We start from the raw sequence: 22,708 nt of genomic DNA, 5'->3' as shown, positions 1-22,708 counted from the left end.
AGATATACTCCATCTCCTTGGGGACATAAATTATCTGAAATTCTGGTTGGGAGATCTGTCTCTTCTCCATTTATTAATTTATTCATTCAATTAGTCCTTTATTTTTATCAGTATGGACTCATGAATATTTATTTTATACTTTGGGTCACAATCTAGCGCTATACGCCCTAACCGGTTTGGCTCAGTGGATAGAGCGTCGGCCTGAGGACTCAAGGGTCCCGGGTTCGATTCCGGTCAAGGGCATGTACCTTGGTTGCGGGCAAATCCCCAGTAGGGGGCGTGCAGGAGGCAGCTGATCGGTGTTTCTCTCTCATCGATGTTTCTAGCTCTCTGTCCCTCTCCCTTCTTCTCTGTGAAAAATCAATAAAATATTTTTTAAAAAGTAAAAAAAAAAAAGATGTTTATCATTTAATGCCCATAATTTCAGTGAATATTTTCCCTCAGTTTGTTTTATGTCTTTATTATTACTTTATTTTTAGCCTTCATTTTTATTTTTATTTATTATTTATTTTTAGAGAGAGAAGAGAGAGGGGAAAACAGAGAGAAACATCGATGTGAGAGAAATACATTGACTGGTTGCCTCCTACACGGGCCGGGGAGGAGCCTACAACAGAGGTATTGAACCTGAGACCCTTCAGTTCATAGACCAACACTCTATCCACTGAGCCAAACCGGATAGGGCTATTTTTAGCCTTCTTAAATTGCTTTTAAGATAGAATTATGACCCTTTACTCTATTTACTAATGCTAATCATGCTTTGTCACTCTATCAAGCAAGGAAACAAAAATGGCTTATGGTGATGTCACCTAAGAAAGGACATACTTTCCTATCCTTAAAAAACCAAAACCACTATATAGATATTTGTAAAACATTGGTACAGGTTTCCAAATATTAATATAACTTTGGCTTTTTTAAAAAAATAATACCCTTAAGAGCATTTGAATTATACAACAATGGGCATATTGTAGTCACCTTACAACAAAACAAAGAAAGAAAGAAAACTTGAACAACAAATGGTTTGTTAAATTCTGAATATTTGACTTACAAGTCCTGACTCTAGGGTAATTGTGAGCCAAAAGAAACCTCTCGACCCAGTTTTCCATATTCTGTAGGACCCAGCTGTGTGCCAGTTTATTTCGGGGTGTCTGCACTGCCAACCAATCCAGACACTGAGAGGGATTATATTCAATTACCTAGAAATAAAACAGACAAGAACAGAATATAAAGCCAATTGAATGAGCAGTAACTTTTTAACTTACTTTTGGTATATGCCATTATACACGTAACCAAAATAGTTTTATGAAAACTAGACCCTAAAAAAAGTTTCAACCATGTGTTTTCCCATTTTTAAAGCTACTTTACTCTTATCAACAGAAAATGTTCAGAAACATTTGTCTTTAGATTACAAAATAAAATTAAAATAACCAAGGACTCTAAAATAAGACCAATAAGAGAAACCAATGACACATTAACCAAGGATTCTAACATGAGACCAATAAGAAAAGCCAATCATTTTTAGGTCTTTAGTTTGCAAATTAACTTAAAAGTGCTTTTAATTCTTTAAAGTTTCTCATCTTTACTTTTCTTATTGTTTGCCCAATCTGTTTCTATACATGAGAATGAAAACCAGCTCACTGCACCACTGAGGAGTTTTTTGTTTGTTTTCTTCAAGGGGAAATAGAATTTTAGGGATCTAGAGTAGGGGTTGGAAAACTATGACTCCTGGGCCAAATTCTGTAGTTTGCCTGTTTGCTAAGTATTTTTTTTCAGAGGAAGGGAGAGGGAGAGAGAGATAGAAACATCAATGATGAGAGAGAATCATTGATCAGCTGCCTCCTGCACGCCCCCTACTGGGGATCGAGCCCACAACCTGGGCATGTGCCCTTGACCAGAATCGAACACGGGACCTTTCAGTCCGCAGGCCTACGCTCTATCCACTGAGCCAAACCAGCTAGGGCTGTTTGCTAAGTATTTATGGGAACACAGCCATACCCCTCATTTATTTATTTTTCATGGCTGTTTTTTTTAGAAATACTTAAAAAAAATTTTTTTTATTGATTTCAGAGAGGAAGGGAGATGGAGAGAAACATGGATGCAAGAACTAAACATCTATCAGCTGCCTCCTGTATGCCCCCTACCAGGATCGAGCCTGCAACCCGGAATCAAACTGGTAACCTTCTGGTGCACGGGATGACGCCCAACCAACTGAGCCATACCATGTTTGTTTGAGAGTAGGGAAATGAGAACCGTGGACTGGCTGAAGGCTGTTCTCTTTAAACATCTGGGAGACAAGCCTAAAACTCTTTTCCCCCATACTTTCTGACTAAAGTGTCTCTCTTCTTTCCTCAACCTAGGACTTACTAAACCCATTTTGGAATTCTAAGTAAGAAGAAACTGGTACTTAACATGTTAGTGACTGTATTCAACAAATAAAATCTTCAGAAAAATAAATACTGAGACATTTGCTCTAAGATTTACCTCCCATATCCTCTGCAGAATGTAAGATGCAAAGGGAGGCATTCCTGGTGGTCCACCAGCAAATTCCATTAGCATAGTCAATAATTTAAAGAAAGGATTAGCTGCCTGTAAGAGACATACAAGACTGTATTTATATCTATTTGAAACCATCTCTATCAGCAAAAAATAAACACATATAACTCTTGTATACATCACATTTAAATATGCTGCATTATATTTGCAGAGCAGAGTACTCCTGCATATGAATTTGAACTATCATAAAAATCAGCTGGGAATACAAAGTCAGTTGCATGGGAGCCACATGTAACAGAAAACATGTTTTTACTGGATGTTAATTTGGAGAGAAAAAAATCAAAACTCTTGTTAAATGAGACAACCATGTTTGTAGAGTAATTTAGATTAAAAGTTTGTTGCAGCAAATTTTGACCTGATATAATTTGTATTAATATTTGACATGTATTATCAAAGTAGCTGTGACATTTCCATTTTACAAAGATAGTTTTGTACAATACTGTATTCCATTTTTTTTATATACTTCCCACCTATCCAGTCATCTGATTAGTATATATTTTTTTCTTGGGCCCAATTATATGCTTAAAGCCAAACAACATTCAAGCTTAGGCAGGCCACTGATATGTTGAACTTATATGTAAAATTTATATTTAATTGAGAAAATTACATTTGTGATAAGACATAAAGAACTAACTCCATTTATTCAAGTTATATACTTAAAAATAGGTTTATTATGGGGAAATGAATAATTTTTTTTTCAAGGATAATTACAATGGTTCATTTGAAAGCACTGTCAATACTGGTATTAGTTTTAAAAACATGATTTAATAAATTTCTACATACCTCAGGAGTCAGTTTTGCTATTGATGTGAAAAGCATAGATACAATCTAAAACAGAAAAAGGAAAATTTCAGAATATTCTTTTAAAAATTATCAAAAAACTTTAATACTTTAAAGTTAAAACTTTAAGCTTTCTTAGCACTTACATGTTCTGCAAGTCGATTATTGTATCGACACAGGCTGAAAATCAGATTACAAGTCTGTCTTATATTGATGCCATCACGAATATGTTGAAACAAGAAGGGAAATCCCTGTTAAAAACAAAAGGTGTTCATTTAGGAACTGTTATTATTATTTTTGTGATTATCAAATGGTCTAACATAGAGTAGGTAATACCTTTCCTCCTGTTAATGCTGCCATGTCAGTCTGTGATAATGTCAAATGCCTAAAAGAAAACATTAGTAGAAATAAGTTTTTCTTCCCTCTGTACTACTTTATAGCTATCTGCATCATGACACACATCAAAATTGTCAATCCAATTATAATCATACCAACCATCATAAGATGATTCTGAACTATCTGCTAGCTAGACTTTTTTGCTAGACATATTTTGTTATTTATTTATTTATTTACATATATTTTTATTGATTTCAGAGAAGAAGGGAGAGGGAGAGAGAGATACAGACATCAATGATGAGAGAGATTCATTGATTGGCTGCCTCCTGCATGCCCCCCACTGGGTATTGAGCACAACCAGGGCATGTGCCCTTGGCTGGAATTGAACCCAGGACCCTTAAGTCCAAAGGCTGATTCTTTATCCACTGAGTCAAACCAACTAGGGTTGCTAGACATATTTTAGACAATTTTTCAAGAATCCAAAATTCGTATAATACAGCTCAAATCTAATTTATTTCCATTTAATTAATATTTTGTGACACTTAGAGAGCTTTTCCTGAAATGAGAACCTTAAAAACAAAACGAACTTATAAGAAATACTTGAAAGTTTCATTTTCCAGTTTAAAATTAGTGCATATTTTTTAAAAATTTACTATAAAAAATTTAGTACAAAAATAAAAAGAATAGTGTAAATATCCTATCATTCAGCTTCTAATTATCAACTCATGACCAGTCTGGTTTTGTTTGTACCTCCTACTCACTCAATATGGACTATTTTGAAGCAATTCCAGTATTTTAATTTAATCCATAAATCTCAATACATATTGCTAACAGATAAATTTAAAATACAGAACCACACTTACATTATTTACACCCAAAATCCATCAACAATTACTTTCTATTGTACAATACGCAGTGTACAATTTCCTCAAGTTTCTAACAAAAAAACCTCTTACACTTAATTTGTTTAAATCAGGATCCAAATAAAACCCTCTGTTGTTGGATGAAATTATCTTTCAAATCTTTTAGACTACTGGTCTCCCCTCTGATTTCGTTTTTTATCTTGCAATTTATCTGCTAAAGAAAGTAGGTGGTTTGTCCTATAGAATTTCCCACATTTCCATTTTGCTGATTGTACCCTGTGGTGGTATTTTATACATGCTATTCTCTGTGCCCATATTTCCTATAAACTCGTAGGTAGATAGAGACTTGATCAAATCAAATCTTGATCAATTCTTGACTTTTTAACCAAGAATACTTCAGTGATAGTATAGATTTCATCAGGAGGTACACAATTGAAAGTTGTCTTTCTTTTTGTTAATGATGATGTTAGCGATGATCCTTTCCTAGATCCAATATTTCATTTGGGATGCAAAATGTTGATATTGTAATTCCAGCACTACTTGCTTATTTAATAGCTCAAATACCTCTTTGATGACAAACTTCCTCTCACTTACCATTTGGTTGCCACGAGCTATAATTCTTACAGGTAAAGATAAATGCTTAATATTCCTTTATTATCAAATTTCCAAAATTATGATTAGGTTTCTTAATATACTCCAAAGGTTGTCAATGAGTTTTTAAAATTTTTGTTTTTAAGTATCACTATAAACTCATGAATTTAAACATGTGTGATGTGTTTTAGTCCACTTGTAGTTGTTGTTATTGATGCTCAGGTTGTGCAATCTATAAACATCTTTAAGTTGGCTCTTGAATCCTTTTAACATGGCCTCAGTAGGCTTTGACAGACTCTTCATTTTCCAAGGTTACAAAATATTCCCAGCTTCCCATTCTTTTCTTGCCCCAGACCTGGAACTGGCCATATTTCCAAGGAATCTTAATTTTTTCAGTGGGAAATGTTATCTAGTGACTACAACCTAGATGCTAGGGGCACTCATTGATTCTGAGCTGGACAGGATTTCTAGGCCTTTTCAGAAAATGGAGGTATATAATACATGTTTTGTTTGCTTAAGACAAAAATACACCATGAATTCTACTGATATTTCTAAATTTAGTTTTAAAGAAGTTATATAAAAACCCTATTATATTTGTACTAGCGGCCCGATGTACAAAATTCGTACAAGGGGCTCGGCCCTCGCAACTCTGGCTTCATCCGGAAGTTCGTTTGACTGTCTGGTCTAATTAGCATATTATGCTTTTATTATTATAGATTTCTTTTTTATTTTGTTAAGAATCTTGGTTTCTAATGACATTAACAATTACTTGCTTTACTCTATAATATAAAAAGTTTCAGAATAATAATTTCAAAAACAGTTTAGGATAATTTTACAATTCTTTTTGTCCTCCAGTTACCTACTTGCTGGCAATTTACAGTGATATTAATGTGCTCTAAAGTTACTTTAATTCCTCTCCATTGGCTATGCCACCAGCTCAATACACAGCTAGGTTCATTTATTTCAGTCTGCTTTTGATTTTTAAACATTCACATGATTCCAAAGTTAAAACAAATACAATCAATACACAAAAAATGTATATTCAAACAAGTCAAGCTTTCATTCCTTTCCCCTCCAACCTGTATTTCCCTCCCCAACTATAGGAAATGCTTTTTTTTTGTTTTTGAGTCAGCCTTCAACTAAAAAAAAATACAGTCAATTCTCATTTGTAGTACTATGTTCTATAAAGTGCTGCAAACACCAAGTAGTGAATACTCAATCACTGCTTGAAGGGGAAATACAGGGTTAGGTTTCCGTGAGCCCCTGGTCACAATATTTTCATCAACTGATAGATACTCCCTTTTTTCTCAAGCGTGTTTCTGTTTAAAGATACCTTATTTAATACATAGTTAACTCATTAGCATTAAACTAAAAGCAAACAACGCCCTAGGTCATACCTGAATGAAGCTTATCTAAGACATATTATGAACTTGATCTTCTCGAGCTTAGGTACACTAGGCAGCACTTAACATTATGTTCCAGGACCATTTTAAACAGCCAAGTCACAACAAAAAGCAGAAACGTAAAAATGTGACATATGCCAAGAAAAGAACATTGTTTACAATATGAAAACTGGAAAACAGTACAATAGGCAACTCAATTTTTTTTTTTTTTGCCACTCTACACATGTACTTTCTACAGTTCATAAGTGACTGTAAAAGCTTCTTGAGTACTGATTTGGGGATTAAAAAATTTTTAGCAAGAAGGCAAATTCGAAAATAGGAGATCAATGAGGATACATGTGCACGCGTACACACACAGACACTCTCTTTCTCATAGCCCTTCTTAAAAAGTAGCATACTATATATACTTTTCTCACCTTGCTTTTTTCACTCAGTAATACTTATCCTAAAGATTTCTCCAAGGTAGTACAGATATATTCCATGCTTCCTTTTTTCAACTATATTGAGTGAATACCCTGTTTTTCAACAAGTCCCTTCTTGGTGGACATTTCGTCTTTTGTTAATACAAACACTGCAGCAATAAACAGCACTGCCTATACATCTTTCTATTTTGGGGAACAGATTCTTAAACATGGGGTTGCTAGGTTAAAGGATGAATGCACATATAATTTTGCTACATATTTTACTGTATAATTTCTTCAATGTATATTTCTAATATGACTCAGATAAATACCGTACGAATTTGCTACAAAGGATTGAAATAAGCTACAAGAGTTGGTAAAATGCAGTGTTATTTAAAAGGAGTTAAAAAACAAAAGCTACTGAATTAACATAACAGTGGTGAAACGATCATGAAAAAATTAAATCAAACATGCTTTAAGCATTTTGAATGTGAAACATTTCACCTTTCTGAGCGAGACTGTTCAACCAAAAGAGCAACTAAAGCTATCATTTTTTCAAGGGCAGCTGGCCTGTATTTTTCTTCTGCCAGAGAAAGGATATCTTCTTCCTCCTCCTCTTCTTCCCCTTCTTCCTCTGACAACACTTCAACTTGAGGCTAGAACAGAACAAAATCCAATTTTAATATATTAGTTTTAACATTATCTTGAGAGCATATAACTTGATTGTTTTATATAACTAACCAAGGTAGATGGTGGGAGGAGTATGTGTCATGAAAACAACAACACTCAAAGGCCTAACCCTAACTTTAAAAGTCTAAACCACATCAGGACAATTTTAGATTTAATAGGCAGAACTGTAAAGAGCCATGATTGATTCTCAAAACTGTGACTATTTACCTTGCCTAAAGGAATAAATCCTTTAAAAAATTGTTTTCTTAATGGCAAGCCCTTTGGAAGATAAACCAGATCAAAATTTATGAGTATGGTAAAAGAGTATTTATTATTTAATAAAACTGCCGGTTACACAAATTAAGGCATCCTTATTTGCAGTTGTCAAATAATCTAAATAGTAGGTATTTTGAAGAGATATTCACTTGGGCTTTGAAATGAAAGAGACTGAAAAGGTTTAATGATCTAACAAAGCAAGAGAAAAGCAGTCTTAACAAGCAGCCATATAGGCTAGAATTACATAATAACTGTCCATATTCTGAGAAGCATTCATATATACACTAGAGGCCCAGTGCACAAATCCTTGTACCGGGCCTCTAGTATGCATATAATATCTTTGGTTAAAATCTTTGGTTAATCTCTTCCCACCCTCTTCCCTCCCCCCTCCCCCCTCCCCTCTGAGATTCATCAGTCTGTTCCATGTTCCCATGCCTGTGCGTTGAGTGTCTGCTCCCCGCCCCTCCCCCCCCATGCTCAGTGCGTGTCATAGCTACCGGTCGAACGGTTGGTTAGGCTTTCATATATATAGATGTGATTAATACTTTATAGGTAAGGAGTCTGACCAAGGATCAAAGCCCAACTCACTGTGATTTAAAACAAGTTAATGTCTTTATGCCTCAAGTTCCTCATCTGTAAAATGGAGATAACAAAACTACTTACCTCTTAGGATTACAAACGGATTAAATAGAACAGTGCAAATAGAGCATTCAATCCAATGTTGTCATTACAGACAACACAAAATCCACATTAATGTCTTAATATATAGACTAGCTACTTAAATTTTTTGAGACTCTGATAAAAAATACGGGCAACACAAATTTTCATCGAAACAATAAGCTAATGATAGAACCCCAAAGTGGGTGGTGGCCATTTTGCCTAAATTATTCCTTTGTTCCATGGCTTTACCAATCAAATTTACTGCTTGATTGTTTCTTCTCTTGCTATATCCATTAAAAATATCAATCAAATTTAGACTCTTAAAACTATCTAATATCACAGCTCGAAGGGACTTTAAAGAGTTAATATTTCATGATTTTTCATGATGCAAACTTGTAAACATGGCCTATAAATCCCTGATATGAGACAGGATTGTACTTACATTTTCAGGCCCTTTGGTTCCCATGTAAAAATGTACCATTGTAGATATGGCTTGCAATGAAAGCAAAAACTGGCTCTAAAAATAAAAATATTGGTTTAAAAATATGATATAAAAACAAATTTTAAATACTGAAAATAGGTACATAATACCAGAAATAAACATGATATGGCCTCACCTCTTCTTCACCCATTTTAGCAAATTCGTAAAGGAAGGCAAAATATTCTGTAAGATGTTTACTATGAGGTTTTACACCATGTTCCATAATTAATAATAGAGTTCTCACAAATCGAGTAACACATGAACGACCACCAATATCTTCAACTGAGGCATCCATATCATCCGACCTGAAAGCACAATTTAATATATCTAAGAGAAAGTATGAAGTCTGGAGATAGATACTCTGGGAGGAGAACTGTTTTTAAAAACCTGAATTTTGCCCTGGCCAGTGTGGCTCAGTTGGTTTGAGCATCATCCAGTACACCCAAAGGTAATGGGTTTGATTCCCCGTTAGGGCACATACCTAGGTTGTGGGTTTGATCCCCAGTTGGGGCATATATAGCAGGTAACCGACAGATGTCTCTCTCACATTAATGTTTCTCTCTCCCTTTCCCTCTCTTCAAAAATCAATGAGCATGTCCTCAAGTAAGGACTTAAAAAAACAACACCAAAATTTAACTCTCTCTTCTTTATAATAATAAAATACCAATTACAACAATGTAGTAGTTGGATTCCAATTATTGTGCCTGGCTAAATCAATATAAGCAAAAGATGAAGTCATAAAGTTATTTGTAGAGTATTTTGAAGATGCACTTAATTAAAAATAAAAGAAGTAAAACAAGTTTTGCCTTCTTGATTTATATAATTACAGATTTTTTTTTTTAAACAAACAAAAAAACCCACCTAAATATTTCAATGTGAATATTTACAAATACTTTGTAGGAAGCCCTAGTTGGTTTGGCTCAGTGGATAGAGCATTGATCGGCCTGCAGACTGAAGGGTCCCGGGTTCAATTCTGGTCAAGGGCACATACCTCAGTTGCAGGCTTCTCTCTAACCCGGGCCCTGCAGGAGGCAACCAATGGATGTGTTTCTCTCACATCAATGTTTCTCTCTCTCTTCCGCTCTCACTAAAAATCATTGGGAAAAAAAATGTCCTCAGGTGGGGATTAACAACAACAAAAAAACTTTGTAGGCAGATCATCAAAAAGCTTAACAATAAAATGTTCAAAAAATAGTTCTTACCCATCTTCCATTCCTGGCTGTAGATAGAGATGAGCATGCACAGGTCTAAGTCTCTGAATCACATGGATGCACAAACGCTGAAACATCTATAAATGAAAAGATTAAAACAATCTGGAAGCCAACTCACATCATGTAACAAAGATACTGAAAAATTTACATAATTCAAATTCTTCTCTGCCATCCATTTGTATTTGCCTGCATATTAAATCATTTTACATTCTAAAGCTTTCTTGGAGTCTCAACTGCAGACTTAAGATATAAGGCAAAGTTAGTTTAAAAAACAACATTCAGTTTTATTGTAAGGGATAAACAAAAACAAGTTAAGTTTCAGTAATAGAGATTACCAAAAACAAAGCTTCACAAAACTCTCTTAACTGTGGAGAGTCTCAAAATAAGATATACAAATGGTCAATAAGCACATGAAAAGATTTTCAATATCATTAATTAATAGGAAAATACAAACCAAAACCACAATGGGATACCACTTCATACTCATTAGGATGGCTAAAATAAAAAACAGTAAAAAATGTTGAAGAACATGTAGTGAAACTGGAACCCTCATAGATTCCTGCTGGGAGTATAAACTGATGTAGAAACTATGAAAAACAGTTTGGTAGTTCCAAAAATTGTTGAAGATAAAGTGACCATATGACCCAACAATTCCACTCCTAGATACATATTAAAAAATATTGAGCCCTGACCAGTTTGGCTCAGTGGATAGAGCGTCGGCCTGCGGATCAAAGGGTCCCGGGTTCGATTCCGGTCAAGGGCATGTACCTTGGTTGTGGGCATATCCCCAGTGGGGGTTGTGCAGGAGGCAGCTGATCGATGTTCTTCTCTCATCGATGTTTCTAACTCCCTATCCCTCTCCCTTCCTCTCTGTAAAAAAATCAATAAAATATATATTTTTAAAAAATATTGAAAACATATGCCAGGGGAGGATGGGTGGGTGGGAGGTAATCAACCAAGGACCTTGTATGTATATATGCATGGCCCATGGACATAGACAATGGGGTGGTGAGGGCATGGGTCAGGGGATAGGGGTGGGCTGAAGGGGGTCAACGGGGGCAAAAAGGGGGTATATATAATATTTTCAACAACAAAGAATTATATTTAAAAAGTGGTTGGGTTATGGGGCATTTTCAAAAATAATAATGTAAATATTGCAAAAATCAGAATAGCATTGTTTGGAAAAATATTCTCACCGACTTTGAATAAAGATTTGCAATCTATGTTAAAAAAAATATGTCAACACAAATATCTGCATACAAATGTTCATAGCAGCATTATTCAAAATAGCCAAAAAGTGGAAACATCCCAAATGTTCATCAATTGCTGGATGAATAAACAAAATCTGGAATATCCATTAAATGGAATATTATTTGGCAATGAAAAGAAATGAAGTACAGATCCATAATCCAGCATAGATAAATCTTGTAAATATTATAAAATCAAAGAATCCCGTCACAAAAGACCACATGCTATATAATTTCATTTATAGAAATGGTCAGAATAGATAAATCTATAGAAAGAGAAAGCAGATTAGTACTGCCAAGGGCTGGTGAGAAGAGACAGGATAAAATGGGGAGTGACTACTAATAGGTATAAGGCTTCTTTTTGGGGTGTTATAAAATCAGATAAATGATAGTTGCACAAGTTTAGAAACATACTAAAAACCACTAAATTTTACACTTTGAAAAGTTTCGGTAAGTTTTATATTATAAGAATTACATCTCAATAATAACTGAAAAGTGGCATATTTCAGATCAAATTTTTGTTTTTGTATAATAAATAAATATAAAGTAATATTTGTATTTTCCTTGCGTCAATTTTCCAACTAGAAAAACAAATATTCATGTGATAGCTCAGGACTTGTCACAGAAATGAATTATAAACTATTTATTTAACTTTCAAGGTCATTTCAGTCCCCATGGTTAGAATATCTTAAAGATGTGAAAAAGAACCAGTACAACTCATAAAGCAGCCAGAATAGGATCTGAGACAATAGTGGCTATAGCTACCTTCCTATCACCAGGCCATGTGAATGATTTAAATTGCTTGATTGAAATATTTGTGTAAAAAGGGCTGGTGAAAACAACAGTAAAATGACTTTTATGGTAAGAGGTTGATCTTTCCCAACTATATAAAAAGACTAGAGGCCCGGTGCACAAAATTCGTGCACTGGGGGTTGGGGGTGTGTCCCCTCAGCCCAGCCTGTGCCCTCTTGCAATCCGGGACCCCTCCCTCCTTACTGCCCACCTGCTCACTGCTCCTTACTGCTTGGCTCGCTGCTCCTTAGCACCGCAGTGGAGGCGCAAGAGGATCCTGCCACAGCTGCTGTGCTTGCCAGACGTGAGCCTGGCTTCTGGCTGAGCAGCGCTCCAGCTGTGGGGGTGCACTGACCACTAGGGGACAGCTCCGGTTAGAGCGTCTGCCCCCTGGTGGTCAGTGCACATCATAGCGACTGGTCATTCCGCCATTCGGTTGATTTGTATATTAGGGTTTTATTATGTGATAGGTTAAGACATAGTCTCGGGCAAATTTAGAATCAACCTGACAGCCGTTTCTTTTTCAAATACATTTTTTCTTACCTGTCTCACAATTTGATTAGGACACTTAATTAATATCTGCATTGGCCACCAGTCATCATCAGCCATGCGGTCCAAAAACCACTGTAAGAAAATAGTGGGATTTTAACATTTAACCAAAACTTGTTAAATGGGATAAAAATCCTATAAGAATTTTAATACACATCAATATTTCAATTATTTTAAAATTTTACCAAAAGAGATTCTTCATTTGCTAAAAAATCCAAAACCTAAAATGCCTAAAGTCATAATCAGGATCACCTTATTATAGAACTAGAGGCCGGGTGCACAACATCTGTGCACTGGTGTGTGTGTGTGTGTGTGTGTGTGTGTGTGTGTGTGTGTGTGTGTGTGTGTGTGTGTGTGGTGTCCTCCTCCGCCTGGCCTGAGCCCTTTAGCAGCCCAGGAGCCCTCGGGGGGTGTCCAATTGACAGCTTAGGCCCACTCCCTCGGGTGAGCGGCTCCCCCTACTGCCGCTGCGCTCACCATGTCTGCCCCCTGGTGGTCAATGCATGTCATAGCGACCAGTTATTCCACCATTTGGTCGATTTGCATATTACCCTTTTATTATATAGCAGGGGTCCTCAAACTTTTTAAACAGGGGGCCAGTTCACTGTCCCTCAGACTGTTGGAGGGCCGGACTATAGTTTAAAAAAAAACTATGAACAAATTCCTATGCACACTGCACATATCTTATTTTGAAGTAAAAAAACAAAACGGGAACAAATACAATATTTGTATTTTGCATGTGGCCCGCGGGCCGTAGTTTGAGGACCCCTGTTATATAGGATGGGATACTGTTTTCCTCTTAGTCCTCATAAATGTCATACTGTAGAATCTTTTGTTTCTTTTGTTATGATCTGAGTACGATTCATTTTCTTTATGTTTAAAAACAAATCATGCTCTCTTGATAATAAAAAACATGCTTCTTTAAGCTAAGAACAATTTCCCACTGATTTTGAGATATCTTTTAATCAAATATTTAACTCTTCTACTGAATTGTACTATTTATGCATACACGCAATTAATGACAATTGTAAAAAACATGTTTAATTCCTTGACAGAGTTCCAATGGCAAATCCTTAATTAAAATTCTAAAGCAAAAATGCATTAAAAAATAAAAAAACTAATTATGACCTAATCAACCCACCCTCTGGATCTATGAAACAGCTTAAAAATCATGAAGTGGAAGGGGAATAGAGAAAAATGTTAAATAACACCAGTAGGATGCAATTAGTTAAAGCCAACATGTGGAAAATCCTGCATAACAAATGACAAAGTAGCAAATAAGTAGAAAAATAAGTAACTGCTAATATATGGAAGACTGAAGAGACAAAAGCAAAATGTGGACCTTGTTTGAACACTAATGTAAGCAAACCAACTGAAAAGAATACATTTTTTTAAAGAGACAATTAGAGAAAACTGAACACGGAATGGGTACTGGATTTTAAGGAATCGCTTCTAATTTTACTAGCAGTGAATGGAGATACATACTGAGCTTAATTGATATATGATATGGTATCTGGATTTGCTTTAAAATACTTCAGCTGAGAAAAAGCATGGGGGGAGACACAGAAATAAAAAAAGAAGATGTTATCTTTTGTTGAAATTGGGTGATAGGTACACCTTTCTTCTTTTGTGCTTGTTTTGATATTAAGATGGCAATATGGTTTAGCGATCATTATCTGGGAGCAAATATCCTTAGGGATGTCTTTCTCTTATAATGCAATATTGGAGGAGATAAAAACTGAATATAAACTGATCCACTGGGATATATGTATTTTTTTCTCAGAGAGGTAGGGGAGATATACATTTTAAGTAGTTTCTGATAACATTCAAAAGTAGTTAAGAAATATCTGGTAGTCTTTGGAATTTTCTATACTTTTTCTTCTAATGTGGGGGGAACCAAAGAGTTTTAAAGTAACTTAAGAATCAGTTATTTAATGGGTGTAATAGATTTGATAAATAAATTATAACTTTCTTTCAGCTATCAAATGATTTTATGACAAACTCACACTGGGCTCCCTATGATTTGATAGATAAACAATTTTGCTGTAGCATCTATGTTAAGAAAATTAAGAAATGAATCTTAAGCTATGTGTTGCTGGTTGCATTATTCACCTCACCTCACAAGCTGCTTGACTATTATTAAATTGTTTCGTCAATAATTCAATCCATTGAAGCATTGTGGGCTAAAAAAACAAAAAGAAAGAAAGAAGTCACTGAAGGCATAAGGAATTCTCAGCTAAAGATAGATAATGAAAACCAAAAGATATCAAATCACAAAAATGCACAAAATAAAACATACCTTTTCTTTTGAATGAATAAATGTCTCTAGGACAAAGGAAGTGCTTAACTGTAAAGAAAGATGAAATTAAGCAAAAAAGACAGAATTATTTTAAAGTAGTCATTTTGAAAAAGTTATCGAAGGCTTATATATTACCTTTGCAGTCATTAGAGACACAGCTTTAGGATCTGGTAATGTACTGGGAATACAACTACACAACTGCCACATAAACCTAGAATTTAAAAATAGTATGTTGAAATTCTTATAGGAAAAAAATTTAAACGTGTAACAAAAAAAAAACTATTATGGGGGGAGACAGAGAGGTTAAAGGGGGGATAAATGGTTACAGATGGAGACTTGACTTTGGGTGGTGAACAAACAATACAATAAATAATTGATATATTATAGAATTGTACACCTGTGTCATATATCATTTTATTTAACCAATGTCGGCCCAATAAATTCAATAAATTTTAAAAATCTATTACTAAATTTATCAAACTTACCCAAAATATGTATGTTCAAAAATATTTTTGTCTTGAAGAAACTGCATGTTATCATGCCAAATCCACTGGAAAAAAAAAAATGTTAACATCAGATATTGCTTCATTACATTTTACCAATATTTTAAGAACAACCCCCCCAAAATACATGCACTTAAAATTCATGTTGATTTTTTTCCAGGAATAAGGAACATGAAAGTACTGTTAAGTTACTAAACCTGATCCAATTTATCATTCTATATCTAGCTATCTCAAGTGATTACTGTTGTTTAAGAACATATTTACAAAGATTTTGAAGAACAAACATATACATGAATAAAACTGTCATATATATTTGGATAAGAATAGGTAATAAGAGAAAGGTTTATGTTTAAAAACTGGCAAAAAAAGACAACCACTCTTTAATTTATGTTGGCAGACCTATATGGGAGCTGATTTCCCTGTTTACTCTATAAAAATAATGAAAAATTATTATTTCTGACAACAGTCCTGTGGAACTACTCTGTCGTTAGTTTTTATGTTCCTTCATCTCTTTGAATACCTTAAAAACATGCTCTAAGTTACTGTCAGGCAGTTCCATAACATTATTTTTACGTGGTTCAATTTTATTTTCTGATTATTGATATTATTGGCTATCTTTATCCCCCTAAAGATTTTCAACTAACTCTACTTACCCCACAGCCCCCTACTACTCTGGACCCAGGTTTCATAATCACATATTAGGGCTCCTGCTGTACAATATATTTAGAAAATCACAGACCTAGTCATTGAATGGCCTTGCTTCAGAGTTCTTGGTCCTCTACTATTTCTAGGCATAGACTAGCTGTAGCCACAAGGAAAGTTTGACAGCACTCACTCCACTCAATTCAGTGCCTTTCCATGGCAACTGAGCCCTATTCCAAATTCTTGCTTTTAGCTAGATACTATCTCTTTAACCTCCCAAGAGCTGAACCTTTGGCCACCATTATCTGCTTTGGACCTAAAGCCTGGTAGTCCCATGATTTCCACCAGATTTACTGCTTTTAATTATGTTCCATTTCTGTTCTATAGAAATATTCATCTTATTTTTTTATTGTCCTTTTTGCCTTGTATCAATACAATGTATGTGGAACCAACTGGGTATGTTTCAGTGTGAAACTATTGTACTACATTGATCAGAAAGAACTTTCCTAAGTGTTTTTCTATATACCCATCCAACTTCATCTTGGATCACTCTTCTTTGCATTTATTAATCATCACAGCTACAGAGGTCACCTTTCAGCGTCTAAAATAGGCCAATAAACTCTATTCTTCCTCAGGACTCTGTATGTAACATTCTTTTTTCCCAGGGTACTCTTCAAATGATTAACTCCTCACTAACTTTCAAACTGAAGTTGAAGGTCACATTTCCTGAATACCTTCCACAGCACTCCTGATTCAATTATCCTTTTCTGAGCACTCTACTTGTTTTATCCATAATAGTCACACATTTGAGGGTTCTAAAAATTTTCTTTTTACCTCTGGTAAAGTCTGCTACTAGCTATATTTTAACAGTACAAATCTAAAAAACCAGATTCCAGTTTACATATAAAATCTATGTTAATGTTAAGTAATAGTATTATTATATATTTTAAATTTTTTAGTAAAATGTATGTGCAGACAAACATTTTAAATTAATAAGCTGAAACGATGATAGAAAAAAATGGTTGGTTTAGGTCTACAATCAAGAATAGTCTAACAGAGTCTAGTTTGTTTTTCTTGTTATTATTATTATAATAAGCAAACGTCTGGGATTCCCTTTTCTCACAAGGTAAATCAGTGCTTCTCAAAGAATGGTTCTGAGAGCTGTGGTCTCCCTGTGACATTTTTAGGGTGTCTATAAGATCCAAAGCATACAATGGAGTTTTCCAGAAGCTAAATGACGAGATTATAATACACCAAAATACAGAAGTTGTTATGAGACACAAGCTGTCTTGTATTAAATCAGATATTAAAGAGATTTGCAAAAATGTAAAACAGGGACACTTTTCTCACTGAATAGTATTGTTCTGAGAGAGAAAAAAAAATTTTTTTTAAAACTCTAAAATTCTCAGCCCGGCTGGTGTGGCTCAGTGGTTGAGTGTCACCTATGAACCAGTAGATCATGGTTCAATTCCCAGTGAGAGCACAGGCCTGGGTTGCAAGCTTGATACCCAGTGTGAGGTGTACAGGAGGCAACCGATCAATGATTTTTCTCTCATTGTTGGTGTTTCCCTCTCCCTCTCCCTTCCTCTCTGAAATCAATAAAAAATATATTTTTTAAAAAGGACGGGGCAGGCTAGAAGAAGTCAATGGGGGGAAAAGGGGAACATATGTAATACTTTCTAAGTCTGCCCGAATACCCTGGGGGCATATAAAGTCTTACACATAATGGAGATTCTAATCTATTTAATTTTAATTATGGATGGTGGTTGAAATTACTGTACAAGTAGGTGAGTTTAATGGCCTAAAATGTAGCAAAGCAACTAATTTTTCTGGTAAATACAATTCAAGGGCGTAATGAAAACAATATTCTTGGCTTTTAATCAGTAACATTATGGGTAGGCAAGATACCAATTTAGAGTATGTGTTTGGGGGAACTCAGTTTTAAGTCCTGAACACATAGTGGAAATATCAGCAAATCAATTAGATAGTAAAAACTGAATTGTCTATATGGGAGGGTATTTTTTCAGGTATACCTTTCTGGAGATTTACTTTTTGTACTTTTGGATGACTGGCTTAGTTTACAACAATGACACAACACACACTGAGTGATGAGTACTTTTGTAAGTCTTAAAACATTAAAGTAACATTACCACTTACATTATGAAATAAAGAAAGCCTCATTACTATAAATCAAACACTTTATAATGCAAAAAAAACCATATTTCAAATGCATTTCAAATACACACACTTATACTTGCAACAAAGAATAAGAGAACACTTGCAATTCTATCACCAATAAGAACATTACCAACCATACAAGCTACCTGCAGGCTTGCTGTAATGCCATCAACCATTTTATCTTTCTTATTTTTCTTAAATGCTACTAAGAATTTTTTACTCCCTTTAATCTCATTCACTTTATATTCACCTGTTGTATGTCAGTATTACCAAGAGTATTTGCATATTGTGTTAAGGTTTATCCTCGATTATAGGTACTAATGCTGTCATAGCCTAATCTTGTATCACAGTACTATTATTACTTAAAACATGCTTTCAAATTGTTGCTAAAGCTAAATTAGCTTATACCTCTAGTAATTCTGATGAAACATCAAATTTGTATTCTTTCCCATTTTCTTCCTCTGGTTCCATGCGTTTATAAAACAGCATATATGCACTATGTGTCTTTAAGAGGAAAAAAAAAAAGTACATTTTCAGTTTGATAAAATATGATTATTAAAGAAGGCAACATGTATAGCATGGATGGAACTGGAGAGCATTCTGCTAAGTGAAATAAGCCAGTCAATGAAAGAAAAATACCACATGATCTCACTCATTTATGGATAATTAAGACCATTATAAACTGATGAACAAAAATAGATACAGAGGCAGAGCAACATTGAACAGACTGTAAAACTACAGGGGGAAGGCCAGAGAGGGTTGTGGGTAAAGGGTGGGTGGGTAAGAGATCAACCGAAGGACTTGTATGGATGCATATAAGCATAACCAATGGACACAAGACACTGGGGGGTAGGGGAGGCCAGGGGAAGGTCAAGGGGAGAAAAGAAAAAAGGAGACATATGTAATACTCTTTGTAACACTTTAAGCAATAAAACAAAATTTTAAAAAAAGCAACATAAAAAAAGAGAATGATGTAAAATTACATATGAAGTGGTTACCTTTTCAAAAGAGAAATCCATAAACTTATCTGTAACAGAATCGTAGGTCTTGGTCTGTTTTAAAAAATAAGTTTCCTTCTTTAGAAAATGGGCACATTCAGTTGAATTACATATAAAGTATTTTTTAAAAAGCTGTTTAATACTATGCAATAACTTCATCAATAGTTTCTCAAATAGCATTGCATTCATAAAAATCCTTAACAGTAATTTTTGGCTAAGAGTACTAAAATTGGAGATTCAAAATGTATTTTAACGTACTTTACCGTAAAATATATAAAGCATAAAGAAATAAAAGGAACTTGCAATTTTCAAAACTCTTATGAAAGAAGAGTTTTTTGTTAAGTTTACTTTTTTTTTTTTAGGAATAGTTCTATGAATAACATTTAGAGATGCAATCAGTTTAGTGATAGCTTCAGTGGTAACTCATTATTTACTCCTACTTTTACCCATTTCCAAAGTATCAGCAATTTTCCTACTTCTTTTATATTCAGAATAGTATAAGGACACCAAAGAGCAATAAAAAGTCCATTAAAATGCAAAATGTGAATAATTATTTCACAATAAACATGGCTATCAAAGTGAAAACCTGGTTTATCTGGGCTTATCTGTGATATGGAAATGACTATTAAATATTTCACTTATAAGAATTAACAGGGTATTTTTAAAGTTTTCATAAAACTGATAGGCGTGAAAATATTACAATTCTACTCCAACCTAATGATCTTTTTGTATATCTTACTGCTAATTATGTAACAGGTAAGCTATTCTTTTTCTATCCTGTCACTTGTAATAACCAGGTTGCTGCTGCTTTATAAAAGGGACCGAATAAAAAATTCTTTAAAGCCCAGCTCAATCTAACTTCCTTGTCAAAAACTGTTCATAATCCTATCTAATAAAAGAGAAACATGGTAATTGGTGTATGAACGCAACCCTTCCCATTGGCTAATCAACGAGATATGCAAATTAACTGCCAGCCAAGATGGCGGCTGGCAGCCAGGCAGCTTGAAACTAACATGAGGCTTGCTTGCTTCAGTGACGGAGGACTCCAATGTTCCCCGCCTGCCTTGCCGGCCTCTGAGCTTGCAGTTTAAGAAACACTGTAACAAATATAGAAGCTAAACAAAACCCCAGAAACCTGCTTTCAGAGAGCCCCGGATCTCAGAGCTGGAGTTATACATTGTTTCGATTATAGGACCGAAACAAACCAGATACCTTCTTTCAGCAGCAGAGGCCTCAGAGCTGGAGCCAGAGCTAAAGCTGGCCCAGAATAAAAAAAAAAGAAAAAAAGGAGCAGTTGGGAGCTTCAGTCGGCCTGAAAACAGCCCTCAGCCCCTCAGCCAGACTGGCCAGGCACCCCAGTGGGGACCCCCACCCTGAAGGGTGTGTGACCAGCTGCAAACAGCCATCATCCCCTCACCCAGGCTGGCCAGGCACCCCAGTGGGGACCCCCACCCTGATCCAGGACACCCTTCAGGGCAAACCAGCCAGCCCCACCCATGCACCAGGCCTCTATCCTATATAGTAAAAGGGTAATATGCCTCCCAGCACCGGGATCAGCAGAGCCGCGAGGCCTCCCAGCACCGGGATCAGCGTGACAGGGGGCAGCGCCCAAACCCCCTGATCGCCCTGCAGCTCTGTGTGTGACAGGGGGCGGGGCCACAAACTCCCTATCCGCCCTGCTCTGTTTGTGACAGGGGAAGGCGCCCCAACCCCTTGATCAGCCCTGCTCTGTGCCTGATAGGGGGAGCTCCCTAACCCCCTGATCGCCCTGCGGCTCTGTGTGTGACGGTGCGGCGCCCCAACCCCCCTCCACCCACGGGCCCTGGTCTGTGTGTGACGGGGTAGAGCCATAACCTCCCCATCGGCCCTGCCCTGAGTGTGAGAGTGGCAGCGCCCCAACCCCCGATTGGTCCTGCTCTGTGGGTGATAGAGAGGGCGGCGCCCCAACCCCCTGATCCGCCCTGCCCTGAGTGTGACAGGGGGCGGTGCCCCAACTCCCCTATCAGCCCTACTCTGTGAGTGACAGGGGGGAGCTCCTCAACCCCCTGATGGGCCCTTCTCTGTGCGTGACAGGGGGCAGCGCCCCAACCCCGATTGGCCCTGCTCTGTGCGTGACAGGTTGTGGCGCCGCAACCTCCCCATCGATCCTGCCTTTAGTGTAACAGGGGGCGCTGCCCCAACCCCCCAATCGGCCCTACCCTGAGTGTGACTGAGGGTGGCGCCGCAACCTCCCCATTGACCCTGCCTTGAGTGTGACAGGGGGCGGTGCCCCAACTCCGGTCTGAGTCCGACCAGGGGCTGCACCTAGGGATTGGGCCTGCCCTCTGCCACCCGGGAGCAGGCCTAAGCCAGCAGGTCGTTATCTCCCGAGGGGTCCCAAAATGCGAGAGGGCACAGGCCGGGCTGAGGGACCACCCCCTCCCCCCCGAGTGCACAAATTTTTGTGCACCGGGCCTCTAGTCTATATATATAAAAGCTTAAGTGACTGTTGGACCAGTAGCTATGACACGCACTGACCACCAAGGGGCAAACACTCTGACCCGTAGGTTAGCTTGCTGCTGGGGATCTGGCTGATCGGGACTGGGCAAGACAGGACAGACACGCCCTGAAGCCCTCCTGCACTCCTTCCTTGGCCCCCATCGTGCACCGGTGGGGTCCCTCGGAGAGCCGGTTTAGGCCCAATCCTTGCATGCCAGGCCCAGGGACCCCAAAGATGAAAATCCGTGCACTGGGCCTCTAGTAAGTCAATAAAGAGTAATTTCTTTTGCCTTTAATCCCAAAGCATTCAAGAAAACAACTTATTCAATCATAATGTCACAAGGCAAGGTAATTCAAGTTCTATACTATTATTTAATTTTCAATTGTTAAGTCTTAACATTCTTCATCAGTTGAAGGCAAAAATAGTAATTTTAAAAATATTTTCCAGGGTCTATTATATACTCCAAACATAGTAAACTTCCATTAATACCAGCAGAATAAAATTTAGATCGAATCATAATGATTAAAAAGAAAGTTAAGTGATTCTGCTGTTGGATTTTATGATATTGCAAAGCATGTGAAAGTCACAAACTATTTATAATTTCTAAATAAAACTTACTGTCATTTCTCCACCAAAACATTCAGAGGCAAGTTGAGCAGAATCAAAAGGTTTTACCTCAGCATCATTAAAAAGATACCTAAAAGAGAGCAAGTAGTGTTGATAAAGTATATATGTAGTCAATACCTCTCTATTATGCCTATTTTAAAAATACTTAGGTTATATACTGATATATTATAAGT

The 22,708-nt window shown here is 36.4% G+C and overlaps 1 protein-coding gene across 10 annotated transcripts in view; it reads right to left on the bottom strand.

Annotated features, from left to right (window-relative positions):
• The window catches only part of USP34 (ubiquitin specific peptidase 34), a 245,626-nt gene that overhangs the window by 30,353 nt on the left and 192,565 nt on the right, over window positions 1-22,708 (bottom strand). For all 10 annotated transcript variants that reach the window (XR_009447947.1, XR_009447948.1, XM_059659684.1 and 7 more), the window contains 17 exons: window positions 22,527-22,605; window positions 19,430-19,483; window positions 18,840-18,935; window positions 15,594-15,658; window positions 15,244-15,319; window positions 15,109-15,156; window positions 14,927-14,992; window positions 12,804-12,884; window positions 10,213-10,298; window positions 9,147-9,315; window positions 8,972-9,046; window positions 7,429-7,580; window positions 3,667-3,715; window positions 3,477-3,581; window positions 3,334-3,378; window positions 2,479-2,583; window positions 1,046-1,193 (listed from right to left, as the gene is read on the bottom strand). Coding sequence is in view for 8 of the 10 variants with exons in the window: in XM_059659684.1 (XP_059515667.1) it covers window positions 1,046-1,193; window positions 2,479-2,583; window positions 3,334-3,378; window positions 3,477-3,581; window positions 3,667-3,715; window positions 7,429-7,580; window positions 8,972-9,046; window positions 9,147-9,315; window positions 10,213-10,298; window positions 12,804-12,884; window positions 14,927-14,992; window positions 15,109-15,156; window positions 15,244-15,319; window positions 15,594-15,658; window positions 18,840-18,935; window positions 19,430-19,483; window positions 22,527-22,605 (1,499 nt within the window). In the remaining 2 variants the exon portion in view is untranslated. The remainder of the gene's footprint in view (window positions 1-1,045; window positions 1,194-2,478; window positions 2,584-3,333; window positions 3,379-3,476; window positions 3,582-3,666; window positions 3,716-7,428; window positions 7,581-8,971; window positions 9,047-9,146; window positions 9,316-10,212; window positions 10,299-12,803; window positions 12,885-14,926; window positions 14,993-15,108; window positions 15,157-15,243; window positions 15,320-15,593; window positions 15,659-18,839; window positions 18,936-19,429; window positions 19,484-22,526; window positions 22,606-22,708) is intronic.

The sequence above is a fragment of the Myotis daubentonii genome, chromosome 12, assembly GCF_963259705.1.
Source record: "Myotis daubentonii chromosome 12, mMyoDau2.1, whole genome shotgun sequence".
Taxonomy (NCBI): Eukaryota; Metazoa; Chordata; class Mammalia; order Chiroptera; family Vespertilionidae; genus Myotis; species Myotis daubentonii.
The sequence above is the reverse complement of the archived record's forward strand: the minus strand, read 5'-3'. Positions and strand labels throughout refer to the sequence as shown.